The following is a 19395-nucleotide window of genomic DNA, read 5'->3' as shown; positions in this document are numbered from 1 at the left end:
CTGCGGGGTGCACGGTGCCAGGTGCCAGCAGGGACACAGATACGTTGCCATGGACGCTGGGTGCTCAGCAACACAAGGGGTGCTCAGCAACACAAGGGGTGCTCAGCAACACAAGGGACGCTCGGTGCTCCCCTAACACAAGGGATTATACAACACCCTACGGCCACTAATATCCCTCTTACCACTGTCAGAGAAGTGAAAATGGATACCACCATTCCCTTCCATTTTCCAAAACAAGATTCCAACCACCCAGTAAAAGAAGTATCTAGTCCTGAATTCTCTGCTAGTTCATTGGCCAAAGTGATAAGGCCTTGTAAGGCTCTGGTAATCCTTCCATCAGGAGCAGTAGTATTTGGTATAAATGTGCAATACTGTCCCCCTAACATAAAACATACTCCTCCTTTCTCTGCTAACATCATATCTAGGACCATCCCATTTTCACATGTCATTCGGCTATTAGCATCCCATTGTTCTGATATTCCTTTAACAGCATCCCTCGTATGATTTATGAATCTCTGTTCATTAAAATAGATAGAATTGATCCAATCTACCTTTTTATTTACTGTGACCCACCAAAAAAGGAATGATTCAAAACCTGTAGCAATCCAATTCCTAGCCTTCAATTCATCAGGAACCCCTTGAGGAACTCCAATTGAGTCTATATAGATTCTGTCCTCAAAGGACGTTCCCAATATGCTTCTTTTGGCCCTCATCTCTTTCTCTCTAGAAGCCTTATCCTCTCAGAACACCAGGGTGAATAGGGTAACCAATTGTGCAGTCTTGTGTGGTTAATTTGATGGAGAGCATTTTTTGTCTCGTGTTCTATTTTATGCCTTTTCCTTCATGTCTTTTCATGGTACAGATGGGCTGGTGTCTGTTCTATTTTATGTCATCCACATGACATCACGGTGCTTTTTGTAGACCCTGTGCATACTGTACTGTACACAGGCACTGTATTTACTGTATGCTGTGTGTGTCTCGCACTGTTTCTTGTGTGGTGTGCGTCTCCTACTGGGGGGTGTACATCCACTTGCACAGATTCTGTTGTAGGTGAGGAGTTGGCATTGTAGCAAATCGGGGGTAGCAAAGAAATGTGTTAGCAGAAGCAAAGCTCCACTTTGCAGATGCCACAAAAAGTGAGAGGACAGCAGAGAGAAATGAGTAAAATGGAAAGAAAACACCCAAGACGACAGCAGAAGGAGGTGATGAAATGGGGGGTGGCGGGGGAGAAGTAAAGGGGGGAAAGCCCCACAAAAATGAAAGAGAGGAGAAGGGATCGATGCCTGGGGTGCAGGTATGCTTAGCAGCAGCCAGGATATTTTCAGATCCTTTCTGGCACACTGTGAAAAAGACAAACCGAAAGGGAAAACCATCCCAGCAGCCCATGTAACAGAAAAAGTCTTATTCTTTAATTTCAAACATGTTCACAAAACGGGGAAGTTATCTGAGCAAAACGGGGAACGCCTCAGCTGCTGAGAGTGCAGCTGAGCCCAGCCTAAACATAACTCAGAAGCCGCCGCGTGCTGGGAAAGGCCTTGCGCATCCCCATGCACTTCTCCTGGTCGATGAAGAGCGAGTTGGCTTTCACGGCCAGGTCGTGCTCCAAGACCGACTTGGCATGGAGCAGCCTTTGGAGCGCATCCTCGGCATCTCCCAGCTGCTGCTGAAGGCTCTGCAGCGTCTCTTCGATCTCACAGACCTCACTGACAAGGCTGGAAAACAACAATATGCCCACATTAGCAGTCCCATCATGGGGGGGTGGTTTCTATTCTAGCATGTTATTGCTGATGGGCCCCTTGGCATGTGCCAACTACCTCGGACCCCCCATTTGTGGCAGATGTGGGAAAGACAAGGACATGCTTAAGCCAAGGACAGGAGTGTCTGTCAGACTCTGGCAGTGCTCAGCCATGTCTCCCGGAGCAGCTCATGCCACCAAGAAGAGGCACGAGCAGGGCACTTATGGAAAGACGTACCGGAGCTGGGCAGTGTCCCGGCACAGCTCCATGTTGGGTCTGCGTCTGCGCTTGTCCAGCCGCGTCTGAGCCACTTTTAATGGACACCCTTTGTCTCGAATGGCTTTGCGGATGGTTTCTATGGTCCTTTCCAGCTGGAAGATTTCCTGCAGCGTCTGGAGTGAGACAGACATGTGCATATATTCTCAAGTGACCACCTCAGTTCCCTTTCCTCTGCCCGTCTGCAATCAAACCCAGGATCGTAAGTGGGCTCAGGCTGCTGTCGCTCTGCCACAGAGCCACAGATCATCCCCTCTCTTGAGGGAAAGGCCTCTCTCTGCCCGTGCTGTCACAGCAGAGGAGGTTTCTAAGCAGTGTCCCACCCAAAGGGAGGGCCTCAGTCTACCTTGCTCAGATTGTCCTGGATCTTCCTCTTGGCCTCGTCCGTCTCAGCGATGCGGTGCCTGAAGGCGACGTTCACACAGCTGAACTGGCGCCGCATCTCATTGCCCGTCACCACCAGCAGGTTCTCGATCTTGTCCCGCAGCTGGGCAGAGGCTGCCCGCTCGCTCTGGGAGCGCAGGATGTTCTTATCTGTGAATTTGGCCCACGACTCTGGCACTGAGATCCTGGGGAGCAGGGGATGGAAAGGAGAAGTCTGTCTAAGCCTGTGCTGCTCAGGGCATGGAGCCTTCCAGGGAGCAGCAGGGACTGAAGTATGTTAAATCTCTGCTCTTCAGGGCTGGTTCAGGTCACCGTTCCTTTACTGTCATCCCAAAGCTCAACTCCTGGCACCCACAGGCAGCTGAACTCTGGCCTCAGACCGTCATCTCTTTAGCGTCTGTGTCATTCCGACTCCCTACCAGGCCCTCTGCATGCAGTGTAACCCCCCAGATCTGCCGCCAATGATGAGCACTCAGGCAAGCACTGGCACATCTTGGGAACACACAGCAACTCCATGAGCTGTGCAGAGGGGCTGGACTGCATTCGTTTCCAGGCTGATCTCTGAGCCCTGAACGCTGAACCAGTTGGGGCTCGCGTTCACCCACCCAATGTTCAGCATCCCGCTCCAAGCCAAAGGTTGCTCTCCCTTTATGGGGAGCGTAGAAAAAGGTCCCCTCTGAGGTGGGGGTCTCTCGGGGGGAAGGACATGCCATGCAGACACATGCGTCCTTACAGCGAGCTGGGGAAGAGCAGCTCCCTGCCAGGGAGATGCACCACGCATCCTGGGGACAGGCAAGCCCAGCGTGCACTCACGTGGCATCCACACGCTCCACCCCTTGGTAGTAGCTGATGCCGTTGGAGGTGTTCCTCAGCTGGTGGCACCGATCATCGATGCGGTGGGCCACCTGCTTGTTGGCCAGGTCCTTCTCCATCTCATGCTGGGCCAACCTGTTGGACCTTCAAGACACAAACAGCCACCGTCACAGGGGACATAGAGGTGCAACAGTTTCCTCCCCATCCCACTACCTGTCAGCTCCCCCCGAAGAGCTACGTGCCCCCACACGCAGCACCGCCTGCTTCCCTGGGAGCCTGCATGCGGCTCACACCTGTGGGGTGAGGGGAGAGGGAGGGTCTGCTGGGGTCTCACTACAACAGCAAGTGCCTCCTTACGTGAGACGGGCTTCTGCCTGATCCAGGTACCGCCGTAGCCTCTCCTGGCACGACCTGATGACATCCACTTCCTGGGCAGAGGCAAAGCACCATCCCATCAGCATCCATGCTCAATTGCCCTGCACACGCTCATCCCCATCCCACAACAGCATCTGCCCTGTTTGCTTCCAAAATGGTTTCCTGCCCGGGAGAAATCCCATCTACGGGGGACAAGAGCAGATGGCCTTGGCTTTGGTGCCAGTCCCCACCAGTCTTGCTTGTCTTGCTCTCAGCTCCCTTCAGCACACATTTGTCACATTCCAGATACTCAGGAGATTCCTGTTCAAAGCCCATCATTAAGCCCTCCTGCCTGCAGGAGCCAGCTGAAAAGCACAGCCAGAACGTGTCCCACTTCAAACAAGTCTATGGGGCCGGATGACATGCATCCCAGGGTCCTGGAGGAGGTGGCTGACGTAGCTGCTGAGCCACTCTCCATCATATTTGAAAAGTCGTGGCTGTCAGGTGAGGTCCCCGGGGACTGGAGAAACAGTCACGTCACTCCCGTGTATAAGAAAGGGGAGCAAGGAAGACCCAGGGAACTACAGGCCGCTGAGCCTCACCTCTGTGCCTGGGAAGATCATGGAACAGATCCTCCTGGATGACATGTTGGACCACATGAGGGAGGAGTGTGTGATCCAGGACAGCCAGCACGGCTTCCCCAAGGGAAGGTTGTGCCTTACTAATGTGCTGTCCCTCTCTGCTCTGCCCTCATGAGGCCCCATCTGGAGTCCTGTGTCCAGATCTGGGGGCCCCAAGGCAAGAAAGATGTGGAACCATTGGGGAAGGTTCAGAGAAGGCCAGAAAGATGATCACAGGGCTGGAGTACCTCCCCTACAAAGAGAGGCTGAGGCAGCTGGGCTTTTTCAGCCTGGAGAAGGCTGAAATTGGCAGCCTTCCAGTCCCTGAAGGGAGCAGAGGAACAGCAGGGGAATCAGCTTGTTAAAGAACAGACCCTGGCAGGACAAGGGGGATGGAGTGAAGCTGAAGGAGAGTAGGTTTAGATGAGATATTAGAGGCAAGTTCTTTCCAGAGAGAGTGGTCTAGGGGCTGGAACAGGCTGCCCAGGGATGGGGTGGGTGCCCCATCCCTGGGGGTGTTCAAGGCCGGACTGGACGGGGCCCTGGGCAGCCTTGTGGAGATCCAGGCCCGGAGGTTGGTGGCCCTGCCTGTGGTAGGGGGATTGGAGCTCTCTGATCACTGGGGTTCCTCCCAACACAGACCAGTCTGGGATTCTATGACTCTAGGAAATGCTTTGCACTCCACCAGGCACCAGTGAGGGAACTGGGCTGCAAAACCTGCTTCGGGCAGGGCAGGTGGAAAGCACTCGAAGGCCTCATCAGCACTGCCAGACTTACCACCAAGAGCTGCTTCTCCACATCGTCACACACCAGGTCGATGCCCATCCGCTTCTCCCGGTGAAGCAGACAGTCCTGGGTGACCTGTTGGGGACATGCCATCAGTGCTGGCTGCAGGGACAGGCTTCCCGAGACAGACAGTCCCACTCAGTGGGTGCAGAGGTGACAGCAGGGGACAAAGGGGCCCAGGGCAGCAGCAGCAGCGAGGTGCTGAGCTGCACCGGCAGCGTTACAGCAACACCAGGGGGGAGCACAAGTGGCCCTGGTGCCACCCCAGCTCAGGGCAGGGCCCTGTGTCAGGCTCGACACTGACCTCACCAGGGCCTCACCGGGAGGCCTGGGCTTTTCTCTCACGTACCGGGCTTTTGGCTACACCGCTCCTAAACATACTGGCTTCAGCAAGTACTGGCCTGATGCACTCAGCACGTGGTGACAGCGGATGCAGCAGGTGGCAAGGGATTTCTTGGTTACTAACCTAACCAATGGTCATTAATTAATGAAAAATAATGAGATGTTTGCACGGCTACAGCTGGCAGCCCCCTGGACAGGGCGCTTACCTGCAGAGGGGCCTCTGTCTTGACCAAGGCTCTCTCCAGCCGCTTCATGGCGTCCATGAGGGCGTTGTTCTCCCCGATCATCTCATCCAGCTCCTGGCGGAGCTGGGATTTCCAAAATTTGATATCACTGACACGCTCTCCCAGCTTTTGGGTGGCTTTGGCTTGGGTTTTCCTTGTCTGCTGGTATTTGTCCTGAACCAAGCGGGAGGTGTCAGCTGTCAGAAGCTCCGCCTTGCGCCGGGAAGTCTCCGACTTTTTGGAGTTGGCCAGGTTGGCCCTGTGCCAGTCACCAGGAGTGTATCGGGTGACCGGAGCTGCTCTGCTAGAGATGGAAGGAAGTGCCTCACGGGGGGTTACCCCCTCGGAGCTTTTGCATGATGAGCCCATAGTCAGGTTGGTGGCCCTGGGCATCCAGGGCTGGCTCAAGCTCGGAGGCAAGGGGGAGGAAGGAAAGCCTTTCTTAGAGCTGGGACCCATGCTTATAGGGGGCAAAAACTTGGCAGGGGTTGATCCTGGGAGGGTGGACAGCGTCGGCAGCTCCATTCTGGAATGCCGCTCTGTGTCCTGCACGGTGGTAATGGAAGACAACCTCGCTCAGGAAGCTCCTGCACTTGATCACTTGGGAGAACCCAAACTCGCTGCTGCACTGTCGAGCTCAGTAGCAGCACTGATGGGCGCTGCGGGGTGCACGGTGCCAGGTGCCAGCAGGGACACAGATACGTTGCCATGGACGCTGGGTGCTCAGCAACACAAGGGGTGCTCAGCAACACAAGGGGTGCTCAGCAACACAAGGGACGCTCGGTGCTCCCCTAACACAAGGGATTATACAACACCCTACGGCCACTAATATCCCTCTTACCACTGTCAGAGAAGTGAAAATGGATACCACCATTCCCTTCCATTTTCCAAAACAAGATTCCAACCACCCAGTAAAAGAAGTATCTAGTCCTGAATTCTCTGCTAGTTCATTGGCCAAAGTGATAAGGCCTTGTAAGGCTCTGGTAATCCTTCCATCAGGAGCAGTAGTATTTGGTATAAATGTGCAATACTGTCCCCCTAACATAAAACATACTCCTCCTTTCTCTGCTAACATCATATCTAGGACCATCCCATTTTCACATGTCATTCGGCTATTAGCATCCCATTGTTCTGATATTCCTTTAACAGCATCCCTCGTATGATTTATGAATCTCTGTTCATTAAAATAGATAGAATTGATCCAATCTACCTTTTTATTTACTGTGACCCACCAAAAAAGGAATGATTCAAAACCTGTAGCAATCCAATTCCTAGCCTTCAATTCATCAGGAACCCCTTGAGGAACTCCAATTGAGTCTATATAGATTCTGTCCTCAAAGGACGTTCCCAATATGCTTCTTTTGGCCCTCATCTCTTTCTCTCTAGAAGCCTTATCCTCTCAGAACACCAGGGTGAATAGGGTAACCAATTGTGCAGTCTTGTGTGGTTAATTTGATGGAGAGCATTTTTTGTCTCGTGTTCTATTTTATGCCTTTTCCTTCATGTCTTTTCATGGTACAGATGGGCTGGTGTCTGTTCTATTTTATGTCATCCACATGACATCACGGTGCTTTTTGTAGACCCTGTGCATACTGTACTGTACACAGGCACTGTATTTACTGTATGCTGTGTGTGTCTCGCACTGTTTCTTGTGTGGTGTGCGTCTCCTACTGGGGGGTGTACATCCACTTGCACAGATTCTGTTGTAGGTGAGGAGTTGGCATTGTAGCAAATCGGGGGTAGCAAAGAAATGTGTTAGCAGAAGCAAAGCTCCACTTTGCAGATGCCACAAAAAGTGAGAGGACAGCAGAGAGAAATGAGTAAAATGGAAAGAAAACACCCAAGACGACAGCAGAAGGAGGTGATGAAATGGGGGGTGGCGGGGGAGAAGTAAAGGGGGGAAAGCCCCACAAAAATGAAAGAGAGGAGAAGGGATCGATGCCTGGGGTGCAGGTATGCTTAGCAGCAGCCAGGATATTTTCAGATCCTTTCTGGCACACTGTGAAAAAGACAAACCGAAAGGGAAAACCATCCCAGCAGCCCATGTAACAGAAAAAGTCTTATTCTTTAATTTAAAACATGTTCACAAAACTGGGAAGTTATCTGAGCAAAACCAGGAACGCCTCAGCTGCTGAGAGTGCAGCTGAGCCCAGCCTAAACATAACTCAGCAGCCGCCGCGTGCTGGGAAAGGCCTTGCGCATCCCCATGCACTTCTCCTGGTCGATGAAGAGCGAATTGGCTTTCACGGCCAGGTCGTGCTCCAAGACCGACTTGGCATGGAGCAGCCTTTGGAGCGCATCCTCGGCATCTCCCAGCTGCTGCTGAAGGCTCTGCAGCGTCTCTTCGATTTCAGACACCTCACTGACAAGGCTGGAAAATAACAATATGCCCACATTAGCAGTCCCATCATGGGGGGGGTGGGGGGTGGTTTCTATTCTAGCATGTTATTGCTGATGGGCCCCTTGGCATGTGCCCACTACCTGGGACCCCCCATTTGTGGCAGATGTGGGAAAGACAAGGACACGCTTAAGCCGAGGACAGGATTGTCTGTCAGACTCTGGCAGTGCTCAGCCATGTCTCCCGGAGCAGCTCATGCCACCAAGAAGAGGCACGAGCAGGGCACTTATGGAAAGACGTACCGGAGCTGGGCAGTGTCCCGGCACAGCTCCATGTTGGGTCTGCGTCTGCGCTTCTCCAGCCGCGTCTGAGCCACTTTTAAGGGACACCCTTTGTCTCGAATGGCTTTGCGGATGGTTTCTATGGTCCTCTTGAGCTGGAAGATTTCCTGCAGCGTCTGGAGTGAGACAGACATGTGCATATATTCTCAAGTGACCACCTCAGTTCCCTTTCCTCTGCCCGTCTGCAATCAAACCCAGGATCGTAAGTGGGCTCAGGCTGCTGTCGCTCTGCCACAGAGCCACAGATCATCCCCTCTCTTGAGGGAAAGGCCTCTCTCTGCCCGTGCTGTCACAGCAGAGGAGGTTTCTAAGCAGGGTCCCACCCAAAGGGAGGGCCTCAGTCTACCTTGCTCAGATTGTCCTGGATCTTCCTCTTGGCCTCGTCCGTCTCGGCGATGCGGTGCCTGAAGGCGACGTTCACACAGCTGAACTGGCGCCGCATCTCATTGCCCGTCACCACCAGCAGGTTCTCGATCTTGTCCCGCAGCTGGGCAGAGGCTGCCCGCTCGCTCTGGGAGCGCAGGATGTTCTTATCTGTGAATTTGGCCCATGACTCTGGCACTGAGATCCTGGGGAGCAGGGGATGGAAAGGAGAAGTCTGTCTAAGCCGGTGCTGCTCAGGGCATGGACCCTTCCAGGGAGCAGCAGGGACTGAAGTATGTTAAATCTCTGCTCTTCAGGGCTGGTTCAGGTCACCGTTCCTTTACTGTCATCCCAAAGCTCAACTCCTGGCACCCTCAGGCAGCTGAACTCTGGCCTCAGACCGTCATCTCTCTATCGTCTGTGTCATTCCCACTCCCTACCAGGCCCTCTGCATGCAGTGTAACCCCCCAGATCTGCCGCCAATGATGAGCACTCAGGCAAGCACTGGCACATTTTGGGAACACACAGCAACTCCATGAGCTGTGCAGAGGGGCTGCACTGCATTCATTTCCAGGCTGATCTCTGAGCCCTGGACACGGAACTAGTTGGGGCTCGCGTTCACCCACCCAATGTTCAGCATCCCGCTCCAAGCCAAAGGTTGCTCTCCCTTTATGGGGAGCGTAGAAAAAGGTCCCCTCTGAGGCGGGGGTCTCTCGGGGGGAAGGGCATGTCATGCAGACACATGCGTCCTTACAGCGAGCTGGGGAAGAGCAGCTCCCTGCCAGGGAGATGCACCGCGCATCCTGGGGACAGGCAAGCCCAGCGTGCACTCACGTGGCATCCACACGCTCCACCCCTTGGTAGTAGCTGATGCCGTTGGAGGTGTTCCTCAGCTGGTGGCACCGATCATCGATGCGGTGGGCCACCTGCTTGTTGGCCAGGTCCTTCTCCATCTCATGCTGGGCCAGCCTGTTGGACCTTCAAGACACAAACAGCCACCGTCACAGGGGACATAGAGGTGCAACAGTTTCCTCCCCATCCCACTACCTGTCAGCTCCCCCCAGGCAGCTACGTGCCCCCACAAGCATCACCGCCTGCTTCCCTGGGAGCCTGCATGCGGCTCACACCTGTGGGGTGAGGGGAGAGGGAGGGTCTGCTGGGGTCTCACTACAACAGCAAGTGCCTCCTTACGTGAGCCGGGCTTCTGCCTGATCCAGGTACCGCCGTAGCCTCTCCTGGCACGACCTGATGACATCCACTTCCTGGGCAGAGGCAAAGCACCATCCCATCAGCATCCATGCTCAATTGCCCTGCACACGCTCATCCCCATCCCACAACAGCATCTGCCCTGTTTGCTTCCAAAATGGTTTCCTGCCCGGGAGAAATCCCATCTATGGGGGACAAGAGCAGATGGCCTTGGCTTTGGTGCCAGTCCCCACCAGTCTTGCTTGTCTTGCTCTCAGCTCCCTTCAGCACACATTTGTCACATTCCAGATACTCAGGAGATTCCTGTTCAAAGCCCATCATTAAGCCCTCCTGCCTGCAGGAGCCAGCTGAAAAGCACAGCCAGAACGTGTCCCACTTCAAACAAGTCTATGGGGCCGGATGACATGCATCCCAGGGTCCTGAAGGAGGTGGCTGACGTGGTTGCCGAGCCGCTCTCCATCATATTTGAAAAGTCATGGCTATCGGGTGAGGTCCCCGGGGACTGGAGAAACAGTCACGTCACTCCCGTGTATAAGAAAGGGAGCAAGGAAAACCCAGGGAACTACAGGCCGCTGAGCCTCACCTCTGTGCCTGGGAAGATCATGGAACAGATCCTCCTGGGTGACATGTTGGACCACATGAGAGAGGAGCGTGTGATCCAGGACAGCCAGCACGGCTTCCCCAAGGGAAGGTTGTGCCTTACTAATGTGCTGTCCCTCTCTGCTCTGCCCTCATGAGGCCCCATCTGGAGTCCTGTGTCCAGATCTGGGGGCCCCAAGGCAAGAAAGATGTGGAACCATTGGGGAAGGTTCAGAGAAGGCCAGAAAGATGATCACAGGGCTGGAGTACCTCCCTTACAAAGAGAGGCTGAGGCAGCTGCTGAAATTGGCAGCCTTCCAGTCCCTGAAGGGAGCAGAGGAACAGCAGGGGAATCAGCTTGTTAAAGAACAGACCCTGGCAGGACAAGGGGGATGGAGTGAAGCTGAAGGAGAGTGGGTTTAGATGAGATATTAGAGGCAAATTCTTTCCAGAGAGAGTGGTGAGGGGCTGGAACAGGCTGCCCAGGGATGGGGTGGGTGCCCCATCGAAGGGGGTGTTCAAGGCCGGACTGGACGGGGCCCTGGGCAGCCTTGTGGAGATCCAGGCCCGGAGGTTGGTGGCCCTGCCTGTGGTAGGGGGGTTGGAGCTCTCTGATCACTGGGGTTCCTCCCAACCCAGACCAGTCTGGGATTCTATGACTCTAGGAAATGCTTTGCACTCCACCAGGCACCAGTGAGGGAACTGGGCTGCAAAACCTGCTTCGGGCAGGGCAGGTGGAAAGCACTCGAAGGCCTCATCAGCACTGCCAGACTTACCACCAAGAGCTGCTTCTCCACATCGTCACACACCAGGTCGATGCCCATCCGCTTCTCCCGGAGAAGCAGACAGTCCTGGGTGACCTGTTGGGGACATGCCATCAGTGCTGGCTGCAGGGACAGGCTTCCCGAGACAGACAGTCCCACTCGGTGGGTGCAGAGGTGACAGCAGGGGACAAAGGGGCCCAGGGCAGCAGCAGCAGCGAGGTGCTGAGCTGCACCGGCAGCGTTACAGCAACACCAGGGGGGAGCACAAGTGGCCCTGGTGCCACCCCAGCTCAGGGCAGGGCCCTGTGTCAGGCTCGACACTGACCTCACCAGGGCCTCACCGGGAGGCCTGGGCTTTTCTCTCACATACCGGGCTTTTGGCTACACCGCTCCTAAACATACTGGGTTCAGCAAGTACTGGCCTGATGCACTCAGCACGTGCTGACAGCGGATGCAGCAGGTGGCAAGGGATTTCTTGGTTACTAACCTAACCAATGGTCATTAATTAATGAAAAATAATGAGATGTTTGCACGGCTACAGCTGGCAGCCCCCTGGACAGGGCGCTTACCTGCAGAGGGGCCTCCGTCTTGACCAAGGCTCTCTCCAGCCGCTTCATGGCGTCCATGAGGGCGTTGTTCTCCCCGATCATCTCATCCAGCTCCTGGCGGAGCTGGGATTTCCAAAATTTGATATCATTGACACGCTCTCCCAGCTTTTGGGTGGCTTTGGCTTGGGTTTTCCTTGTCTGCTGGTATTTGTCCTGAACCAAGCGGGAGGTGTCAGCTGTCAGAAGCTCCGCCTTGCGCCGGGAAGTCTCCGACTTTTTGGAGTTGGCCAGGTTGGCCCTGTGCCAGTCACCGGGAGTGTATCGGGTGACCGGGGCTGCTCTGCTGGAGATGGAAGGAAGCGCCTCACGGGGGGTTACCCCCTCGGAGCTTTTGCATGATGAGCCCATAGTCGGGTTGGTGGCCCTGGGCATCCAGGGCTGGCTCAAGCTCGGAGACAAGGGGGAGGAAGGAGAGCCTTTCTTAGAGCTGGGACCCATGCTTATAGGGGGCAAAAACTTGGCAGGGGTTGATCCTGGGAGGGTGGACAGCGTCGGCAGCTCCATTCTGGAATGCCGCTCTGTGTCCTGCACGGTGGTAATGGAAGACAACCTCGCTCAGGAAGCTCCTGCACTTGATTACTTGGGAGAACCCAAACTCGCTGCTGCACTGTCGAGCTCAGTAGCAGCACTGATGGGCGCTGCGGGGTGCACGGTGCCAGGTGCCAGCAGGGACACAGATACGTTGCCATGGGCACTGGGTGCTCAGCAACACAAGGGGTGCTCAGCAACACAAAGGACGCTCGGTGCTCCCCTAACACAAGGGATTATACAACACCCTACGGCCACTAATATCCCTCTTACCACTGTCAGAGAAGTGAAAATGGATGCCACCATTCCCTTCCATTTTCCAAAACAAGATTCCAAACACCCAGTAAGAGAAGTATCTAGTCCTGCATTCTCTGCTAGTTCATTGGCCAAAGTGGTAAGGCCTTGTAAGGCTCTGGTAATCCTTCCATCAGGAGCAGTAGTATTTGGTATAAATGTGCAACACTGTCCCCCTAACATAAAACATACTCCTCCTTTCTCTGCTAACATCATATCTAGGACTATCCCATTTTCCCATGTCATTCTGCTATTAGCATCCCATTGTTCTGATACTCCTTTAACAGCATCCCTCATATGATTTATGAATCTCTGTTCATTAAAATAGATAGAATTGATCCAATCTACGTTTTTATTTACTGTGACCCACCAAAAAAGGAATGATTCAAAACCTGTAGCAATCCAATTCCTAGCCTTCAATTCATCAGGAACCCCTTGAGGAACTCCAATTGAGTCTATATAGATTCTGTCCTCAAAGGACGTTCCCAATATGCTTCTTTTGGCCCTCATCTCTTTCTCTCTAGAAGCCTTATCCTCTCAGAACACCAGGGTGAATAGGGTAACCAATTGTGCAGTCTTGTGTGGTTAATTTGATGGAGAGCATTTTGTGTCTCGTGTTCTATTTTATGCCTTTTCCTTCATGTCTTTTCATGGTACAGATGGGCTGGTGTCTCTTCTATTTTATGTCATCCACATGACATCACGGTGCTTTTTGTAGACCCTGTGCATACTGTACTGTACACAGGCACTGTATTTACTGTATGCTGTGTGTGCCTCGCACTGTTTCTTGTGTGGTGTGCGTCTCCTACTGGGGGGTGTACATCCACTTGCACAGATTCTGTTGTAGGTGAGGAGTTGGCATTGTAGCAAATCGGGGGTAGCAAAGAAATGTGTTAGCAGAAGCAAAGCTCCACTTTGCAGATGCCACAAAAAGTGAGAAGACAGCAGAGAGAAATGAGTGAAATGGAAAAAAACACCCAAGACGACAGCAGAAGGAGGTGATGAAATGGGGGGTGGCGGGGGAGAAGGAAAGAGGGGAAAGCCCCACAAAAATGAAAGAGAGGAGAAGGGATCGATGCCTGGGGTGCAGGTATGATTAGTAGCAGCCAGGATATTTTCAGATCCTTTCTGGCACACCGTGAAAAAGACAAACCGAAAGGGAAAACCATCCCAGCAGCCCATGTAACAGAAAAAGTCTTATTCTTTAATTTAAAACATGTTCACAAAACAGGGAAGTTATCTGAGCAAAACCAGGAATCCCTCAGCTGCTGAGAGTGCAGCTGAGCCCAGCCTAAACATAACTCAGCAGCCGCAGCGTGCTGGGAAAGGCCTTGCGCATCCCCATGCACTTCTCCTGGTCGATGAAGAGCGAATTGGCTTTCACGGCCAGGTCGTGCTCCAAGACCGACTTGGCATGGAGCAGCCTTTGGAGCGCATCCTCGGCATCTCCCAGCTGCTGCTGAAGGCTCTGCAGCGTCTCTTCGATTTCAGACACCTCACTGACAAGGCTGGAAAACAAAAATATGCCCACATTAGCAGCCCCATCACGGGGTGGGGGTGGTTTCTATTCTAGCATGTTATTGCTGATGGGCCCCTTGGCATGTGCCCACTACCTGGGACCCCCCATTTGTGGCAGATGTGGGAAAGACAAGGACACGCTTAAGCCGAGGACAGGATTGTCTGTCAGACTCTGGCAGTGCTCAGCCATGTCTCCCGGAGCAGCTCATGCCACCAAGAAGAGGCACGAGCAGGGCACTTATGGAAAGACGTACCGGAGCTGGGCAGTGTCCCGGCACAGCTCCATGTTGGGTCTGCGTCTGCGCTTGTCCAGCCGTGTCTGAGCCACTTTTAGGGGACGCCCTTTGTCTCGAATGGCTTTGTGGATGGTTTCTATGGTCCTTTCCAGCTGGAAGATTTCCTGCAGCGTCTGGAGTGAGAAAGACATGTGCATATATTCTCAAGTGACCACCTCAGTTCCCTTTCCTCTGCCTGTCTGCAATCAAACCCAGGATCGTAAGTGGGCTCAGCCTGCTGTTGCTCTGCCACAGAGGCACAGATCCTCCCCTCTCTTGAGGGAAAGGCCTCTCTCTGCCCGTGCTGTCACAGCAGAGGAGGTTTCTAAGCAGGGTCCCACCCAAAGGGAGGGCCTCAGTCTACCTTGCTCAGATTGTCCTGGATCTTCCTCTTGGCCTCGTCCGTCTCGGCGATGCGGTGCCTGAAGGCGACGTTCACACAGCTGAACTGGCGCCGCATCTCGTTGCCCGTCACCACCAGCAGGTTCTCAATCTTGTCCCGCAGCTGGGCAGAGGCTGCCCGCTCGCTCTGGGAGCGCAGGATGTTCTTATCTGTGAATTTGGCCCATGACTCTGGCACTGAGATCCTGGGGAGCAGGGGATGGAAAGGAGAAGTCTGTCTAAGCCTGTGCTGCTCAGGGCATGGAGCCTTCCAGGGAGCAGCAGGGACTGAAGTATGTTAAATCTCTGCTCTTCAGGGCTGGTTCAGGTCACCGTTCCTTTACTGTCATCCCAAAGCTCAACTCCTGGCACCCTCAGGCAGCTGAACTCTGGCCTCAGACCGTCATCTCTCTATCGTCTGTGTCATTCCCACTCCCTACCAGGCCCTCTGCATGCAGTGTAACCCCCCAGATCTGCCGCCAATGATGAGCACTCAGGCAAGCACTGGCACATCTTGGGAACACACAGCAACTCCATGAGCTCTGCAGAGGGGCTGGACTGCATTCGTTTCCAGGCTGATCTCTGAGCCCTGAACGCTGAACCAGTTGGGGCTCGCGTTCACCCACCCAATGTTCAGCATCCCGCTCCAAGCCAAAGGTTGCTCTCCCTTTATGGGGAGCGTAGAAAAAGGTCCCCTCTGAGGTGGGGGTCGCTCGGGGGGAAGGACATGCCATGCAGACACATGCGTCCTTACAGCGAGCTGGGGAAGAGCAGCTCCCTGCCAGGGAGATGCACCGCGCATCCTGGGGACAGGCAAGCCCAGCGTGCACTCACGTGGCATCCACACGCTCCACCCCTTGGTAGTAGCTGATGCCGTTGGAGGTGTTCCTCAGCTGGTGGCACCGATCATCGATGCGGTGGGCCACCTGCTTGTTGGCCAGGTCCTTCTCCATCTCATGCTGGGCCAGCCTGTTGGACCTTCAAGACACAAACAGCCACCGTCACAGGGGACATAGAGGTGCAACAGTTTCCTCCCCATCCCACTACCTGTCAGCTCCCCCCGGACAGCTACGTGCCCCCACACGCAGCACCGCCTGCTTCCCTGGGAGCCTGCATGCGGCTCACACCTGTGGGGTGAGGGGAGAGGGAGGGTCTGCTGGGGTCTCACTACAACAGCAAGTGCCTCCTTACGTGAGCCGGGCTTCTGCCTGATCCAGGTACCGCCGTAGCCTCTCCTGGCACGACCTGATGACATCCACTTCCTGGGCAGAGGCAAAGCACCATCCCATCAGCATCCATGCTCAATTGCCCTGCACACGCTCATCCCCATCCCACAACAGCATCTGCCCTGTTTGCTTCCAAAATGGTTTCCTGCCCGGGAGAAATCCCATCTACGGGGCACAAGAGCAGATGGCCTTGGCTTTGGTGCCAGTCCCCACCAGTCTTGCTTGTCTTGCTCTCAGCTCCCTTCAGCACACATTTGTCACATTCCAGATACTCAGGAGATTCCTGTTCAAAGCCCATCATTAAGCCCTCCTGCCTGCAGGAGCCAGCTGAAAAGCACAGCCAGAACGTGTCCCACTTCAAACAAGTCTATGGGGCCGGATGACATGCATCCCAGGGTCCTGAAGGAGGTGGCTGACGTAGCTGCTGAGCCACTCTCCATCATATTTGAAAAGTCGTGGCTGTCAGGTGAGGTCCCCGGGGACTGGAGAAACAGTCACGTCACTCCCGTGTATAAGAAAGGGAGCAAGGAAGACCCAGGGAACTACAGGCCGCTGAGCCTCACCTCTGTGCCTGGGGAGATCATGGAACAGATCCTCCTGGATGACATGTTGGACCACATGAGGGAGGAGCGTGTGATCCAGGACAGCCAGCACGGCTTCCCCAAGGGAAGGTTGTGCCTTACTAATGTGCTGTCCCTCTCTGCTCTGCCCTCATGAGGCCCCATCTGGAGTCCTGTGTCCAGATCTGGGGGCCCCAATGCAAGAAAGATGGGGAACCATTGGGGAAGGTTCAGAGAAGGCCAGAAAGATGATCACAGGGCCCCTACAAAGAGAGGCTGAGGCAGCTGGGCTTTTTCAGCCTGGAGAAGGCTGAAATTGGCAGCATTCCAGTCCCTCAAGCGAGCAGAGGAACAGCAGGGGAATCAGCTTGTTAAAGAACAGACCCTGGCAGGACAAGGGGGATGGAGTGAAGCTGAAGGAGAGTGGGTTTAGATGAGATATTAGAGGCAAATTCTTTCCAGAGAGAGTGGTGAGGGGCTGGAACAGGCTGCCCAGGGATGGGGTGGGTGCCCCATCGAAGGGGGTGTTCAAGGCCGGACTGGACGGGGCCCTGGGCAGCCTTGTGTAGATCCAGGCCCGGAGGTTGGTGGCCCTGCCTGTGGTAGGGGGGTTGGAGCTCTCTGATCACTGGGGTTCCTCCCAACCCAGACCAGTCTGGGATTCTATGACTCTAGGAAATGCTTCACACTCCACCAGGCACCAGTGAGGGAACTGGGCTGCAAAACCTGCTTCGGGCAGGGCAGGTGGAAAGAACTCGAAGGCCTCATCAGCATTGCCAGACTTACCACCAAGAGCTGCTTCTCCACATCGTCACACACCAGGTCGATGCCCATCCGCTTCTCCCGGTGAAGCAGACAGTCCTGGGTGACCTGTTGGGGACATGCCATCAGTGCTGGCTGCAGGGACAGGCTTCCCGAGAGAGACAGTCCCACTCGGTGGGTGCAGAGGTGACAGCAGGGGACAAAGGGGCCCAGGGCAGCAGCAGCAGCGAGGTGCTGAGCTGCACCGGCAGCGTTACAGCAACACCAGGGGGGAGCACAAGTGGCCCTGGTGCCACCCCAGCTCAGGGCAGGGCCCTGTGTCAGGCTCGACACTGACCTCACCAGGGCCTCACCGGGAGGCCTGGGCTTTTCTCTCACATACCGGGCTTTTGGCTACACCGCTCCTAAACATACTGGGTTCAGCAAGTACTGGCCTGATGCACTCAGCACGTGCTGACAGCGGATGCAGCAGGTGGCAAGGGATTTCTTGGTTACTAACCTAACCAATGGTCGTTAATTAATGAAAAATAATGAGATGTTTGCACGGCTACAGCTGGCAGCCCCCTGGACAGGGCGCTTACCTGCAGAGGGGCCTCCGTCTTGACCAAGGCTCTCTCCAGCCGCTTCATGGCGTCCATGAGGGCGTTGTTCTCCCCGATCATCTCATCCAGCTCCTGGCGGAGCTGGGATTTCCAAAATTTGATATCACTGACACGCTCTCCCAGCTTTTGGGTGGCTTTGGCTTGGGTTTTCCTTGTCTGCTGGTATTTGTCCTGAACCAAGCGGGAGGTGTCAGCTGTCAGAAGCTCCGCCTTGCGCCGGGAAGTCTCCGACTTTTTGGAGTTGGCCAGGTTGGCCCTGTGCCAGTCACCGGGAGTGTATCGGGTGACCGGGGCTGCTCTGCTGGAGATGGAAGGAAGCGCCTCACGGGGGGTTACCCCCTCGGAGCTTTTGCATGATGAGCCCATAGTCGGGTTGGTGGCCCTGGGCATCCAGGGCTGGCTCAAGCTCGGAGACAAGGGGGAGGAAGGAAAGCCTTTCTTAGAGCTGAGACCCATGCTTATAGGGGGCAAAAACTTGGCAGGGGTTGATCCTGGGAGGGTGGACAGCGTCGGCAGCTCCATTCTGGAATGCCGCTCTGTGTCCTGCACGGTGGTAATGGAAGACAACCTCGCTCAGGAAGCTCCTGCACTTGATTACTTGGGAGAACCCAAACTCGCTGCTGCACTGTCGAGCTCAGTAGCAGCACTGATGGGCGCTGCGGGGTGCACGGTGCCAGGTGCCAGCAGGGACACAGATACGTTGCCATGGACGCTGGGTGCTCAGCAACACAAGGGGTGCTCAGCAACACAAGGGACGCTCGGCGCTCCCCTAACACAAGGGATTATACAACACCCTACGGCCACTAATATCCCTCTTACCACTGTCAGAGAAGTGAAAATGGATGCCACCATTCCCTTCCATTTTCCAAAACAAGATTCCAAACACCCAGTAAGAGAAGTATCTAGTCCTGCATTCTCTGCTAGTTCATTGGCCAAAGTGGTAAGGCCTTGTAAGGCTCTGGTAATCCTTCCATCAGGAGCAGTAGTATTTGGTATAAATGTGCAACACTGTCCCCCTAACATAAAACATACTCCTCCTTTCTCTGCTAACATCATATCTAGGACCATCCCATTTTCCCATGTCATTCTGCTATTAGCATCCCATTGTTCTGATACTCCTTTAACAGCATCCCTCATATGATTTATGAATCTCTGTTCATTAAAATAGATAGAATTGATCCAATCTACATTTTTATTTACTGTGACCCACCAAAAAAGGAATGATTCAAAACCTGTAGCAATCCAATTCCTAGCCTTCAATTCATCAGGAACTCCTTGAGGAACTCCAATTGAGTCTATATAGATTCTGTCCTCAAAGGACGTTCCCAATATGCTTCTTTTGGCCCTCATCTCTTTCTCTCTAGAAGCCTTATCCTCTCAGAACACCAGGGTGAATAGGGTAACCAATTGTGCAGTCTTGTGTGGTTAATTTGATGGAGAGCATTTTTTGTCTCGTGTTCTATTTTATGCCTTTTCCTTCATGTCTTTTCATGGTACAGATGGGCTGGTGTCTGT

The 19395-nt window shown here is 54.2% G+C and overlaps 3 protein-coding genes across 3 annotated transcripts; all 3 read right to left on the bottom strand.

The window, feature by feature from the left end:
- Positions 1 to 1495: 1495 nt before the first annotated feature.
- On the bottom strand, positions 1496 to 6060 carry LOC311201077 (tektin-3-like; the record flags this gene model as incomplete). Its single annotated transcript, XM_084275383.1, has 7 exons — positions 1496 to 1712; positions 1974 to 2128; positions 2359 to 2581; positions 3210 to 3353; positions 3567 to 3637; positions 4961 to 5044; positions 5518 to 6060. The coding sequence occupies 7 exons, from the start codon at positions 6058 to 6060 to the stop codon at positions 1496 to 1498; spliced, it is 1437 nt and encodes a 478-aa protein (XP_084131509.1).
- Positions 6061 to 7689: 1629 nt separating this feature from the next.
- Positions 7690 to 12082, bottom strand: LOC311201075 (tektin-3-like; the record flags this gene model as incomplete). Its single annotated transcript, XM_084275381.1, has 7 exons — positions 7690 to 7906; positions 8176 to 8330; positions 8561 to 8783; positions 9412 to 9555; positions 9769 to 9839; positions 11139 to 11222; positions 11696 to 12082. 7 exons carry the CDS (start codon positions 12080 to 12082, stop codon positions 7690 to 7692), a joined length of 1281 nt encoding a protein of 426 aa, XP_084131507.1.
- Positions 12083 to 13847: 1765 nt separating this feature from the next.
- Positions 13848 to 18246, bottom strand: LOC311201074 (tektin-3-like; the record flags this gene model as incomplete). The annotated part of the gene is made up of 7 exons (XM_084275380.1): positions 13848 to 14064; positions 14329 to 14483; positions 14714 to 14936; positions 15565 to 15708; positions 15922 to 15992; positions 17303 to 17386; positions 17860 to 18246. The coding sequence occupies 7 exons, from the start codon at positions 18244 to 18246 to the stop codon at positions 13848 to 13850; spliced, it is 1281 nt and encodes a 426-aa protein (XP_084131506.1).
- Between the last annotated feature and the right edge of the window lie 1149 nt (positions 18247 to 19395).

The sequence above is a fragment of the Gallinula chloropus genome, assembly GCF_964237585.1.
Source record: "Gallinula chloropus genome assembly, chromosome: 26".
NCBI classification, from domain to species: domain Eukaryota; kingdom Metazoa; phylum Chordata; class Aves; order Gruiformes; family Rallidae; genus Gallinula; species Gallinula chloropus.
Note: the sequence above shows the minus strand (reverse complement) of the source record. Positions and strands in the feature narration are given on the sequence as shown.